Source organism: Xenia sp. Carnegie-2017, unplaced genomic scaffold (genome assembly GCF_021976095.1).
Source record: "Xenia sp. Carnegie-2017 unplaced genomic scaffold, XeniaSp_v1 HiC_scaffold_25, whole genome shotgun sequence".
NCBI classification, from domain to species: domain Eukaryota; kingdom Metazoa; phylum Cnidaria; class Anthozoa; order Malacalcyonacea; family Xeniidae; genus Xenia; species Xenia sp. Carnegie-2017.
The window spans coordinates 3,683,424-3,698,213 of record NW_025813488.1 but is presented as its reverse complement, the minus strand read 5'-3'; the positions used below and the strand labels follow the sequence as shown (position 1 = coordinate 3,698,213).

At 31.6% G+C, this 14,790-nt stretch overlaps 4 protein-coding genes across 4 annotated transcripts; 1 reads left to right on the top strand and 3 right to left on the bottom strand.

The window, feature by feature from the left end:
- Window positions 1–13: 13 nt before the first annotated feature.
- LOC124453002 (sperm-associated antigen 1-like) lies at window positions 14–6,315 on the bottom strand. The gene is given in 24 exon segments (XM_047003676.1): window positions 14–237; window positions 380–475; window positions 659–733; window positions 934–1,033; window positions 1,113–1,319; window positions 1,404–1,490; window positions 1,566–1,679; window positions 1,759–1,956; window positions 2,116–2,320; window positions 2,428–2,508; window positions 2,726–2,900; window positions 3,112–3,575; window positions 3,866–3,888; window positions 3,960–4,066; window positions 4,209–4,219; window positions 4,221–4,284; window positions 4,497–4,655; window positions 4,880–4,989; window positions 5,100–5,161; window positions 5,239–5,364; window positions 5,469–5,553; window positions 5,706–5,780; window positions 5,865–5,992; window positions 6,127–6,315. Coding segments are annotated over 23 exon segments (2,958 nt in total). The 5' UTR covers window positions 6,127–6,315; the 3' UTR covers window positions 14–31.
- A 69-nt stretch (window positions 6,316–6,384) lies between these two features.
- On the top strand, window positions 6,385–8,359 carry LOC124453255 (chitobiosyldiphosphodolichol beta-mannosyltransferase-like). The gene is made up of 3 exons (XM_047004033.1): window positions 6,385–7,249; window positions 7,362–7,789; window positions 7,884–8,359. Exons 1-3 carry the CDS (start codon window positions 6,923–6,925, stop codon window positions 8,095–8,097), a joined length of 969 nt encoding a protein of 322 aa, XP_046859989.1. The 5' UTR covers window positions 6,385–6,922; the 3' UTR covers window positions 8,098–8,359.
- Window positions 8,328–11,563, bottom strand: LOC124453259 (ADP-ribosylation factor 6). Its single transcript, XM_047004038.1, has 5 exons — window positions 11,302–11,563; window positions 10,156–10,267; window positions 9,832–9,935; window positions 9,388–9,586; window positions 8,328–9,025 (listed from the first exon to the last, which is right to left on the bottom strand). The coding sequence occupies exons 2-5, from the start codon at window positions 10,235–10,237 to the stop codon at window positions 8,883–8,885; spliced, it is 528 nt and encodes a 175-aa protein (XP_046859994.1). The 5' UTR covers window positions 10,238–10,267; window positions 11,302–11,563; the 3' UTR covers window positions 8,328–8,882.
- A 535-nt stretch (window positions 11,564–12,098) lies between these two features.
- On the bottom strand, window positions 12,099–14,701 carry LOC124453256 (splicing factor 3A subunit 2-like). Its single transcript, XM_047004035.1, has 9 exons — window positions 14,277–14,701; window positions 14,115–14,186; window positions 13,988–14,034; window positions 13,864–13,915; window positions 13,537–13,594; window positions 13,313–13,362; window positions 12,949–13,089; window positions 12,769–12,837; window positions 12,099–12,486 (listed from the first exon to the last, which is right to left on the bottom strand). The coding sequence occupies exons 1-9, from the start codon at window positions 14,400–14,402 to the stop codon at window positions 12,205–12,207; spliced, it is 897 nt and encodes a 298-aa protein (XP_046859991.1). The 5' UTR covers window positions 14,403–14,701; the 3' UTR covers window positions 12,099–12,204.
- Window positions 14,702–14,790: the final 89 nt, after the last annotated feature.

Genomic DNA, 14,790 nt, shown 5'->3' with positions numbered 1-14,790 from the left:
AGGTGCTTCCTTGTTTAAACCAAAACTTCCTTTAATATTTATTTGGTTTTATGCACTGTGTGTCAAAACATTGAAATATACAAACCTTGCAACAAAGCAAATTAAAATATAAAAACGACGATATATTTAATATATTTACGACATTAAAGTTGGTATTTCTTTGTAACAATGCCAGGTCTTTTGAATCCTTGTCTTTACGATGATTTTCCGTGATAAAATTAAACAAATTACCCAACACTAAAAAACACAAATGAAAATTTAGCCATCAGGCAGTTATGTAACTCTAAACTTTTCTTCCTCAGAAATTAAGCACTGGGAATCAACTACAAATGTCGTAAAACCACAGGAGAAAGTAGAAATGAAGAGATTTGTCACTTACTATGCTTCTCTTTCACAGATAAAAACATCAGAGTCATATCAAAACGATCGACGAAGACCAACTTTTGCAAAAATTCCCAAATAAATTTAGAATCGCCTTAAAATGTCAACATATATCGGAAATTGAATAACTTTTTAATAATACTGGAATTAAAAACTAACAAAAGAAAACAAAAACTGGAGCAGAAAGATGTGAATGTTGATGTATGATGAAGAGGAGATGAAGAATGATTTAAGGCTTAAGAATGATGATCAATGAGTATTGTTACTGCTAACATACCATTAGCCTTCATTTCAAAATTCAGAGCTTCTAATATGGATTTAATCATATCTCCATCCAATTTGTTGCTGATGACTAAAAATGAAAAGAAGCAAAGTATCAATTAGAAAGTAGAAACCAAAATATTAGATAAGTAGCTTTTAGGTAATAATTTAAAATGAAGACCAACTGATTTGAGTCAACAAACTGAGTCATAAAGAAAGAGTATTTTATTTTTCAAACGTTTTTTTCACCCATTCGACGATAATCTTTCGTCAAACTAACGATGAGTTTACCTTTTGTTAGATCGTTCAAATTGATCCTTTTTAAAATCTTTAAATGCTCCGAAGGACTTTTAACACTTTTCCAAGATTGAAGAAACTGAAAAGCAGTTTTCTACAAAAGGAAACAGCACAGTAGATAGCTACTTTCATTTATAATATGTTATCTATGTAAACACAAAACAACTATTTACCACGTTGAATAAAGATTGTTTTTGTTTCGTGTTCTCTTTTTCTTCTTTTGATTTCTTTTGATCGTTGTTTTCGTTCGTTGAAGATCGATCTTTCATTGTGGACTTATTTTTCATATTTATAGTTTGACTTTGTTTATTTTCTTCTTTCTCCTCTTCTTTAACAGACTTGGAGAAGTTTTTCTCGGTTTTGACTTGATTGTTTGTACTCTAAGACATTAAATGATTTGTAAAGAATAGCAAGTAAACATATTTTTTATCGTTAAAGTTATTCTAACACGTTTTTATTTATACATGTGTATCGTGGTCGTCTTCTACATCTTGAATTGATATTTTTTTTCTTGTAGGAACATCGCTTTTTTTGTTTTCATCTTTTCTTTCCTATATCAAGAACAGCAACAGAAATATCTATATAATGGTATTTCGTTTTGGTTCCAAGATATCCAAGCTACCAACCTTTTTAAGCAAATTCACAACTTCAGTGAGCTCATTTTTTGCAGCCAAATTCTTTTTGTCAAGTTTTAAAACTTGCACAAAATCTTCACTTGCTTCTCTGTAACAACGCAAGCCCTTAAAAAATACGAAAAAAATGCACAAATTTTAATCATATGATGTGGTTGATTGATTTACGTAAGTATGCACATTTCACCTTTTTTGCTTTGGCACGGCGATATAAAGCTTTCACGTTATTCGGTTCAATTTTCAATGCTGTATCACAATCCTTTGCAGCCAATTCAAACTTTAAGACTTGTAAATAACAAAGTGCTCTGTTTGTATAAATGGCAACGACATCTGGGCAAAGTGTAACACATTCACTGTATTTCTTTATGGCATCCTCAGGTTTACCCTCAAATAATAATAAGCTAACATAAGGGACGAGAAAATCTTCGTCAATTACATTTACTTCCTTCTATTATTCATCCATTTACAAACTTAAAACATCAACATTTGTTAAATATGTTAAAAAAATAAAAAATAAATCATATTTATGTTAAGATATATTCACCTTTTTTACTAATTCATTTCCACTTTCTTTAAGCTTTAAAAATTTTGATTTTTTACTTTCTTCGTCTTTTGTTGTTGCTCCATCCATCTTTATTTTTGATTCATCATTACAAACTTGACCATTAGACAAAATATTATCACCAGTTTTATTGTCAACTTTGCTTCGCCATGACTTGCCGTAAAACATTTCCAGATGTTTGCTCACTCTAACAATTAAAATGTGAAAAAAAATTAAAATATTTTCCACAACAATATCATGGATAAAATTCTTTCGGTTACACAAAGTATTTTTTAAAAAATAAAGATTGCGTACCTTATGTAATGGTCTTGAGCCACTCTGTTTGAGCTGTCACGTAATCTTACTGAATTAAAATCGTGGAAAGCATTGACGTACCTTAAATAATGTAACATATGTTGAAGAAATTGAAACTTTTTCAGTTCAAAATTGTTCTGACAGGAGATCCCGCTAGGAAGGATCACCTCTCATTAAATTAGTGATACAGCAGAGAAATGTTACTAAACTTTATATCTACGTACTGTATAGAATATCATCAACTCTAGGCTTTTAACTCTCAAGAAATACAGAAAATTCTCAATATAAACATTCATACTTTTCCATCGCTTCATAAGCTGTTCCTCGTCGAATGAGCGCTTTCGTGTTTCCATGAATAAGCTTCAACGACTCGTTACATTCTTGAATGCATTTTTTACAGTCACCCATCTTATAGTAACATGCCGCTTTGTTGTTAAGTAGACCAGAGACGGCCTTGGTATACTTTTCACGCTCTGTTTTAATGTAAAACAATAATTAACATACACAAAACATCAAGTATAAATGAAAATCAAACTACACAGAAGTTTTACTCAGTGCAAATGTCATAAGTAAGAACTACGTTGCTTCTATGTGTAACATCGATATTTTCAATGTTATCTATTGTATAGTGTATATTTTTATCAATAGTGATAAATATTTCATACATTTCATTTACTGCAATACCTGGCCAAAGAATATCAAAACATTTACTATAAATCTTCAAAGCGTCAGCGTAATGCCCCATCTTGTAGTTTGCGGTTGCTTTGTCCATGAGTATTTTAACATCTTCAGGAATTTCTAACGTTATGTTATCTTTTGACTGTAAGCTTTTTGTATTCTTTAAACCATCAACCATTACGTCATTTGATGTGTTATCCATCCTAACTTCCTCATTTTCTTTGTTATCACCATTTACAATCTTTAGATCCTCCAAGATTTCCTTACCAGAGCACTTGTACGAATCAATGTGAGATTCTCCACTCTCATTATCGTTACAATCAACTGAGACAACATTTCCTTTGTCATTCGCATCATCACTATTCTCAACTTCGATAATCTTCAATCTTTGACCTTTGTTCTTTGATTTTGTCGGACCATTCACAGATGTAACATCATTACATGAAGAAGCCACGACATGTGTTGAAGAGCTAAGGTAGAAAACGTCTTTGAGTAAGCACCATCATAAAACGTACATCTCACATACAAACTACATTCAATATCATGATCTATTTAAACGTTCCTAAATGAAATAGACGTAGCAATGTACTTGAAGTTTAATAATGTTATACTCATTTAGTGTAGACTATCTCTGAATGGGAATTTCAATTTTATCATATGTCTAAGAAGATAACTGATAGTTCACTGATATAAATAATAGCAATACTCAAATTGCTGTTTTTTTCTAATTTAACAATAACAATGCAGTAAGACTCCACACCTTTTAATCTCCTCAAGCAAGTCCTAAAATACAAATTTTGATTTTCAGATTAACACATACAGAATAATCATCCATCAAAAAACGTAGATTTTACCTTTGCTCTTTTGTTCCCAGGTTCAATGCTTAAAATTTTGGTAAAGTTCTCAACAGCCTTGGTGTATTGTTTTAACGCTTTGAACGCTAAACCACGACGCAGAAAAGCTACAAGGCAAAGAAAACAGAACAAAAGAAAATGAAGATTGAAAAAATATTTTGAATGCAACAATAAATTTTTTATTATTATCTCCAAAGTTGATCACCAACAAAGATCACTTTGTGTTATAAATTAAATGATAAAAACTACCTTTTATATTTTGGTTCCAACTCAAGAACTTGATTGCAGTCTTCAATAGTATCAAGGTACTTTTCAACTTTTAACTCTAATAAAAATACAGCACAATTTTCTCTTTGTTTCGCAGTTATTCTTTAAAAAAATAATCAAATAAAGTAATCTTCCTCATATTAAAGATAATAGATAATTCTATAATGTTAAAGCTGTTCCTTATTTAGATACATTAAGTATTTTAAATTATAATTAATCTGATTCTATCCCAAAAAACAACCTTGATTAAAAAAAGTCAAATATTCTTACTGGCAGCAGCTCGGTTATTGAAACTGGCAGCAGTTGGTTGAAGCATCAAACTGTTTGTGTAATAAACAATAGCTTCTTCATAATCTTGAGCCCTATACGCTTCGTTTCCTTTCTCTTTTTCTTTTGTTGCTCGAAAAACACGCTCTTCTTCAGTCAAATCTTGAAATTCAAAGCTCAACATGATTTTAAGTTGATTTTCTCTCATTAAGGCAAGCAAGCAAAATCAGGGGGGGGATATCAGAAGAAAAGGGATTAAAGCTATTTTAAGCATTGAAATACAGGCAACAACACAGCTTATTTGTATATAAAACCGCTACATAAAAAATATCAAAATACCTAGCTTCTTTCTTAATTAACTTGTTAACATATCTACTTTTACTTACCATCCCTTGATATTTTTTGAGCAACTACTGGCTTTTTATTAACATGATTTCTTAATTGTTTCGTATCTTCTTTTTTGTCAATCTTTTCAAGCTCTTTTTCAACATCAACTCTACATAACATTACATTAAAAGAGCAAATAAGTTAATTCTTTGTAAAAGAAGTGAAAAAAATCTGTTTTGAAGACAATGAAAAGACCAAACAAAAGATCAAAAAACACACTTGTCCCATTCAGAGTAATCTCGAGGCTTGACATGTTTGATTTTTGATGAAGTTTTATCAATCTAAAATATTGTTGATAGAAATTAAGACATAATTAGTGATAATTTTAAAGTTAAAGTAATAAGACAATAATATCTACCATTTCTGTATTGGGTTTTTCGGTAAAAGTCTTTTTCGTGCGAATTGGTGGTAAGACACGACTACTTTCAAGGTCATTTTCTCGTTTTGATTCTTTTTCTAAATCACTTCTTTGATCCATCCATTCCTACAAATGATGTTGGAAAAAATATTTCACAATGAAATTTGATTTTATTAATCTTATCACTATCCCTCCCCACACACACACAAAAAAACATGAAAAGTTCATACCAAGAATTCTTTATTGATAGCTTCCTTATCATTAGGATCAAGATCATTTGCAAGTAACGCAGGATTCTCTTTACGTAAAACTTCACTAAAAAGTTAAGGGTTTATAAATATACAATATGGCACAAAAACTTTCTTTCCAACCAACTCCTGCAAGATGAAATTTTTACTTAGAAAAAAACCACAGACATGCACCAATGATTTCATTGATTCACTAACAAAATAATACTTCAACCAAACCTTTTCGGATTTAATGTTTGCAATTTCTTTTCTGTAAACGCAACTAGATCTGGATAGAAACCTTCTTTACCAGACCTACACAACAAGAGCATAAAAACTTATAAACACAAAAGATTAAAAAAATTAAAATACAAAACCAGAAGTAAAAACATAACAAACCGTAAAATTTTAATTATTTCTTCGAGTTCTTTGGCATTTTCGCAATCTTTAACATAACTATAATCTAGATGACCTATTGGAATATCTGTGTCAGCAGCTTTACTCCAAGCACCCGGCACAGACGACATCTATAGACGTTAAATCTCAATAAAATATCGAACAGGCAGGAACAAAGTTAAAAAAACATATTTGTGCTTCTTGGCATTCTTCAATAAGTTCCAATTATTACGCTATAAATTATAATAGTACAATGAAAACTTGCCTCCCTCGGTCAAATATTGCCAAAACAGCTATCAAGAAGTGTCAAATGTTAAAAAACTTCCAAAACCATAACAAAAAACTAGACGCACAACAATTTGTGAAGTTTTAAGTATTGAAGCAACACAAAAACTATGAAAGTAAAAGTTAAAACGTTTACAAATCGCGCCGCAGGTAAGCCGCGACTTCTTGGAATCAGAGGCGACAAGAATGTCCGGATAAATGATTCGCGAGTTTTATTCGCAATAATTTTGTCGTAAATGGTATGATTGAATGGTACACAATAGCAACATGTTATAAGAAATGGTATCAAATAGAGTAAATAAATAAATTGCAACAATTTTATTATTCATTGGAAAAGAAAAATATTCTTAGGACGCAAAAAATATGTTGTTCGCAATTGTGGGATTAGTTTTCATATCAATGCTATCATTAATTATCTTCAATAACATAAGAAAAAATGGGGAGAAAAGAATTTTGATCATTGTGCTGGGTGATATAGGCCGTAGTCCAAGAATGCAGTATCACGCTTCATCGTTTATAAAGGAAAGATATAAAGTTGACATTATTGGATTCTACATTACTCCATTAATAAAAGAACTACTTGATGAAACGCATGTTAAAGTCTGGCCTCTTAATGAACCACCACTTAAACCTGATTGGCTTCCTCGCATATTTTACTACATTTTCAAAACTTTATTTCTGTCCATTTATCTCTTTATTACAGTTTTAGCAAAAACTGGGAAGCATTCTCATGTTCTTGTTCAAAATCCACCAGCTATACCAACCCTTTTTGTTGCATGGTTAATCTGTCTTTTCGTCAATCAAAATTGATTATAGACTGGCACAACTATGGCTACAGCATTTTAGCATTGACAGCTGGTAGTGGACATCCATTGGTGAGATTTTCACAGCTTTACGAACATTTTGTTGGACAATTTGCATCACAAAACATTTGTGTTACAGAAGCAATGAGGAATGACCTCCAAAAAAGATGGGGCATATGCGCAACTACATTATATGATCGACCCCCACAGAGGTTTCGAAGTATTAGCTTGTCTGAAAGGCATCAAATGTTTACAAAACTATCAAAGAGTTATGAATGTTTTAAATCAGTTGAAGGAAAGGTAGGTGGAACATTGACGAAATTGAAACTCAATGGGAATTTTGAATTTCATAAATTATCTTGCATAAGAATGGATATCCAACTTGCTCAAATGTTTTTCATCCTAACAACAGCTTATTTCAAGCACAAGATTCACCACACAAGAAGACAACAAAGTGATGTTATTGCCAAACCGTCCAGCTTTATTGATAAGTAGCACCAGTTGGACAGAAGATGAAGACTTTGGCCTCCTTCTAGATGCACTAAAACAGTATGATTTGATTGCTAAAGAGCAGCAATCATCAAATCTCCCTAAACTTGTGTGTGCAATTACAGGAAAGGGTCCCATGAAAGATCATTACAAATGCATTATTATGCAAACTACATTTGATTATGTAGAAATTTGTACACCATGGTTGGAAGCAGAGGATTATCCCATCTTAGTAGGGTGTGCTGATCTCGGTATATGTCTTCATACATCTTCTTCTGGTCTTGATTTACCAATGAAAGTTGTTGATATGTTTGGATGTGGCGTGCCAGTTTGTGCTGTTGGCTTCTCATGGTAAGTAAGGGCTATTAAAATGACTTATGTTTAGTTGCAACCATTCAAACCATTGGTGTGCAATACTTATATTTATAATTTTTCAATTTTCCAGTCTTAACGAGCTTGTTAAACATGGTGAAAATGGTCTTGTTTTTGACAATGCAGAACAACTAACAAAGCAATTACAAGAACTGTTAAATGGATTTCCCACTGCTCATGGACTGCTTGAAAAGTTTCAAGAAAATGTGAAAGAATTCCAGAAGAAACGCTGGCATAGTTGTTGGAAACAATTGTTTCATGATCCAGTATTTAAAAATAATTCATAGCTACAAATGATGTTTCACACATTTTGTAATTAACTGTCATGATTAGTCATAACAAATGGTGATAAAAAAGGCAGCCATTTCTCCAACTTTTCAAGCATTGAAACTTCAGCAAAATGAAATTTAGTGCCTTTGAATATTGCTCTAAATATGTTGGGGTTTTTCTTATTTATGTAAAGTGAATGCAATAAAGATAGAGCGTGAATGCCTTGCAATAATAGTTTGCAACAGAATTCTCATTAAAACAATACAATTTTGCCATCAATTTATTTCTCCTATTAATGCGTTCATTAATTTACAAGTTGTGTAGGTAATACCAATCATTGCATGTTGAGTAAAATTCATGCAGAATAATCCCAATTGTAGAGTAGCACTTAAAATTCTTAAGGTTTTGTTGGTTACAAGGAAAGAGAAATACAAGATAAATAAAGAATTGCATTCTTTGATATCTGTACAGAAAAGTCAGTTTTTTTCCAGCATGACAAACCATTAAACAGAGCGAGTGGTAATGCACAATTGAAATAATTGTGATTATCAGTGCAAATTGATCAAAAAATAATACCTAGTCATATAATGTTCCATTGACTTCTAAAGAAGACAACATACTACATGTCCAAAAGCATATGAAAAATGCTTTCTTGTACACATTGGCTCAACCAATGTAGCAGCAAACTTTGAGCACATAGTGCACATTAATTGCACTTTACAAAATATCTTTTTCGTTCTATCATACACATTTATTGTCTAGAATACTTTATCTCAGTTTCTGCAAAGGCTGAGTTGATTACTCACGATTTGTGATTAGATGTGAGCCAAGTTAACCCTTCATAAAGACCATCTCCAGTAGTTGCACAAGATGGCTGAACATACCAATTTCGTTCTCTCATTCGAGTAAGGCCAAGTTTTTCTTGAATTTCATGTGGTTTCATTGCTATCAATAATTTTTTAGGAAATACATTATTTTATTCAACAAAGCTGTTTTCTCAGACACACTTTAAAAGCATCATCAGATGGTACAGGTTAGAGAGAACATATTTTTAACAAGCCTTACTGTTACTATCATCTGTCTTTAGTACATAGTATTTTGTCAGTGAGCTACAGGCTTTCATCAGGCAGGTTAATATGTACTTAAGTCAGTTTAAGGATAGTAAAATAATAAGAAAAAACTTAAAACAGATGGTGATAGCCACTTGAAATCAGCATATGGCTATATATATTCTCGCATGTTATGTTTCTTTCCTTTTTCAATTTTTCCTACAAAGTTCATATTAATAACTACGAACTTTAACTTACCATCTGGTAAATCTTGTTTGTTAGCAAATATTAATATGATTGCATCCCTCATTTCTCTATCATTAATAATCCTGTGAAGTTCCTGTCGAGCTTCTTCAATTCTATCCCTGTCTGCACAATCAACAACAAATATCAAACCCTGTGTACCAGTATAGTAATGCCGCCATAAGGGACGAATTTTATCTTGCCCACCAACATCCTGAAGATGAAAGTTGATATCAAATTAAAGTATACAAAAGCAAGTCACTTATTTGCAAAATAACAATAAAAACATGAATAATCTAAATTGTGAACTGTTAACTAATTATTCTTTTCATTTGAAATCAATATCATGTGATATAATATGCTTTCTGTATTTTAATACCATGAAAAAATTTGCTTTCTATTTTACTTCACTTTACTAATATTTAGTTTGAGTCCTGTAAAGAGAAATCAGATACTAACCCAAACATTAAATTTCACATTCTTATAAGTCACTGTCTCCACATTAAAACCTACAGTTGGAATTGTTGTCACTGACTGACCAAGTTTTAATTTATACAAAATAGCTGAAGTGTAATGTTAAGAAATCTATTCAAATAGGAACATATTATTGTGGAGACAATTTAATATGCAACAATGTTTCAATTTCATGAATTGTCACGATACTATCGCACATTTATACTATGGCAAACTAGATTCACAAAGAAAATTAGGTTCGTGCACAAACATACACATAAATTGAAACAATAACAAATTAATGTTAACAATATGATGCAGTAAGGATACTGGTTTTTCCTGCGGCATCCAATCCTAACATAAGAATCCTCATTTCTTTGTTACCAAAGATCTTGGACAGTAACTTGCCCATGATTGAACTACGATAACTCTATTTGCTTGCCTGTTGAAAAATGAGAAAATTGCTAAATGCCAGTGAAAACAGAAAGTGAAAAAATATGACCAATTAACCAAAAGCATAGTTTCAAGCAATTTATTAATCAAGTTTGGACAATATAACTTTAAAATTTAAAACATCATTTACAAATAAAATACACCTTGAAAATAACATATTTAATAAATCCCACTCTACACACAATCAATAGCATAGCCTTGAACATTTCACTCTGCCACTTGAAGATTGTAAAAAAGCTACAATTAGTATTTTATTTGTTTATTCCTGCTTGATAAATTAACTTCCTGGTCTTTCAATCATTCTTAAAATTTTTTTGAAAATATAATTCTTGCATGCAGAAAAAAGATATTAATTCATATTTTGACAACTTCAATGAGCAATCCGAAATGATTGTTAAAACAAGCATCATTGAAAGAATGATGTATTTCAAATGCTCAAAAATTATATAATCCAAATTTTTACAAAAATAAAATAACATCAATACAAATCAACATCACTCAGTTATCATACTGCCTTTAAAACTCAACACTTTATAAACAAATGATTCCATGAATATACAGTTAAACATAAACACAGTTAAAGAATATCTGAAAACCAAACGAGCCATTGCACTATCTGGAATATTCCAACAATAAAGTATGTTTGATGAACATCATATTCGTTTACATTTTTCATGTTTTCAACGTATATTTGTATAAAAATCAAATGTGCGTTGATCACAAAAAATATCATTTATTTAATGCTACAAACAAATGCAAATACACATAAATAACAAAAACCTTTGACGGGTATAATATCTTTTTATATGTCATGGTGTGAAAGAGATGAATTATAATTCGATATTTCCAAAATACTGGTAGATTTCGGCGTCATTTCTAACAAATACTAAAACATAAAACCTATATACCTTAGCTAAACAGGTAGGAAAGAGTATTTCAACCATTCTACTTTCCTTTCCGGGTTTGTTACGGGTCATTTAAATAAGATTTTACAATATCAAATAGCTTAATTCAAGCACATACCGATCAACTCCTGCTAAATATTATTGAACTTCAACGAGCTTAACACACAGCTTATTAATAACCAATTGCCACCAAAATGATCAGATATAATCTTGAAATATTCCCGTTTACGATCCGTATTTCAAAATTGTTAAACACTAAAGAAAAACGTCGAAAATCAAGAAAACTTCGCCATTAATTCTAGGGTGTGACAAATTTCTCGACAAGAATGGCCGACCAACCGTTGGCTGAACTCAGGCAATAGGGTAATGTCAACCAGAATGTCGGGCAAAGAGAAATAAAGGTTTCTCTGCCCGTTTTGCAGGCAAGTAAATAAACAAGATAAGGCAAGATGGGCAAAAGATAAGTGAAGTAATGAATATGAGCAAATATGATTGGCTATGAAATGTTGGGCATACACCGCACAAATAGACCTATAGACCTGGCGCGTATAGGGCATTCACTCGTGTAACGTTGATATCAAATAGCTTAGCAAGTAGTGAATAAAAAAGGCCTTAATACAATCTTATTACTTAAACTTACACTACCACCAATGTTGACAATCATCCACTACAATGTACTGGGCAAAATAACTTGCAAGAACACCGGGAATCGATAACTGGGGGATGTGTAGGGATATTCATATATTAGCTGTCACAGCTTGGAAAAAACAAATGATTTCACAAGAAAGTAATCAGGCAAAATAAGCATAAGTTAATTTTTGCATCCCTCAATGTTCCAGTGTTCCTGATAAGATGTTCAGTAATAATTGTCAATATTGCAATATATTTGTTATCTAGCTGGAAGTACAAGCTATATCAATGAGGAAATAACTTTATTTTTGATGCAGACCTGTTAAAGAAAGGAAAACTTTAATCAAACACCAGTATATGAAAGTTAAAAGTAAAGTTTGTCCGTAATTATTTATCGCGCAACAAAAGGATTGAGAGGATTTTCTGAGGGCACATTCCTCGGTGGAGGCGGTATCAGACTAGGTGGGCCAGAGTTTGATCCTTGTCCAAGAGGGGGGGGACCTGATGGGAGATTAAATCCAGGAGGAGGTGGTGCTCCAGATTGACCAGGGGCATTGTTTGAAACTCCAGGAGGAGGAGGATCCAAACGTCGCTGATTTCGTGATTGTTGCTTCATTTGTTGCATGATCTGTTGCTGATTTGCTGTTATTTTGAAATGCATTTGAAAGAAGAACTAGAAAATTGGCAAGCATAAATGATATTGAAAAATGCCATTATTCCTAGGAATATATACAACTGAACGCTTGATGAGAAGGGAGACTTGGTGAGACAAGACAAGATTTATTCAAAGATGAAACTTTTGTATGGAGTAAAATGTCTCGTCTTAAGAAGGATCCGGGTCAAGGAAAGTGTTCTAAACTTAAAAACTGAATACAACATGTACAAATGCAAATTGTAAATAAGAAATAAGTAAATGCGTAGAATTATTTTTAAAAGAAAAAGAAATTCACCACACCTGTTTAGTATTGGCATTCCAGTGTGTCCAAAATTTTTCCTCATTCTTGTCAATTTCACGACTAGGTATCTGAAGGCACAAAAGCATATTTTTTACTTAATAAGACAAAACCATCATGTTGTAAGAGTCTGACTTATACTTTTAACTTAAGTCATAATATATAGTAAATATGATCAATACCTTGAAGGCAACAGTTTCATAAGGTTCAGCAGCAAACAGTAAATATTGCCAAGAACGATCTGGAGGTTCTATTCTTTGTTCATAAGCTGACATGAAACGATGCCTAGGCGTTAAACCATCTGCAATTTCTGGGTAATCAATCTGAAAATAAACATAACTTTTAAAAGTGCACATAATGTAGATAGTAATTTCAAACTGTACTTCCAAAAATGTTTCAAATTGGTAAATCAAAGATAAAACTTAAAATAAAGATACGATTTGCTTCTTCAAGACATGTTTGACATTTTTACTAATAAATTAAGAATTTATTCAACATGTTTAACATTGATCTTATTAACAAATACAATAAAAATTTTCCACAAACCTGAAAAAGCAAACTGTGTTGTCCAGATGATGGCTCTCTTTGCTTGGTCACTTTAGAAAAAATTGTTGTTTTTGACACATACATGACGGTATATACCTGTAGTACTATATAGCAGGGCTAGCATTGTCAATAGTTTAAGTATTTGATTAATAATAAAACTTATTCTGATGTTTAGTAAATGGAAATTGAATTCAAGAAAACATTCTATTTATCAATATACGTACCTTTGTAACCAGGTCTTCCAATTTTGACAAATTTCTTAACAGAGACTCTTGGCTTTTCCTACAGAAAACATTTAAGCCTTTTTTCAAATTTTAAAGTAAACTTTTTCAAAAACTCTCACATCAGCTACAAAGCTATTACATAACATACATGTATTTAAAAATTTTACAACAAGAACCAGAAACAAACAGAAAGCTTTTAAAATCTAACTAACACATAATTCCACAATATCTCTAAATGATTCTTCAATGTCAACCATAAACATTCAATGAGCATTTTAACTATATTTCAAGACATCAGTAAAGATATGAGATATAACTCAATCTTACAGGTGCAGGTTGTGCAGGAGCTTCCTTCGCTTCTTTTGCAGCTCTTCTTGCTCTAAAATTGAAAATATTATCACTATAAACATCTCTAATAAATATAGTAATGCTTTATCTGCTTAAAACTTACAAGTTTTGTTGATGTTTTTTGCCTTGGGTATGAGCCAAATAACTTCCCTTTAACCATAGAAGTCATGTTATCACTTATCAGTAAGAGCAAAAATTATTTGTAGACAAAACTATCAAAATATGCAAACCTCATTGTTGTGTAAAGTTAAACAAAGTTTGCATTCATAGGAACCAAGATGATTTTTCATGAAATAAGGATCCTATAATTCAATATGAGAAGGTAATGATCTAATCCATTTTAAAACATAAAGATTTCAATATTACTGAATCTTTTCATATTTTTTTTTTACCTTATTCAAATCAATCGTCTCCAAAGCCAATTGTCTTAATCTTTCACGTCGATCTCTGTTACTCTCAGAAAACGATGCAACTCCGCCACTGCCAGTTTTGCCACCCGCTCTATTTTGAAAATCCATTCTTATTGCAGAAAAAAGTTAACGCAGACTTATTTAATGCTTTCTGAAAAGTCTTAAAGCAAGGGGTGTAAGGAAGAAATCCTTGAAAGCTGAAATGAAATAAAAATCTTCTACCACACTTTACATTATAGAGTTTTAGTTAGACAACGTACAACAGCTATTGAGCCAGCTGTTTTTTAGCCAGAGGATTCTGGTTCGATTACCGCAATATACGTCATTTAATATTCATTGGCAATTAAGTTGGTATGACTACGAGTTTGAGAAAATTTACAAAAAGAATCACTGCTATTTTGTAATTAAGTAAAAGATTATGGTTTTCTTATGTGAGCTGAAAGAGGAAACGAAATAGCAACTTTCTTTCTCCGCTCTACGTAAATGAAGATGCAAA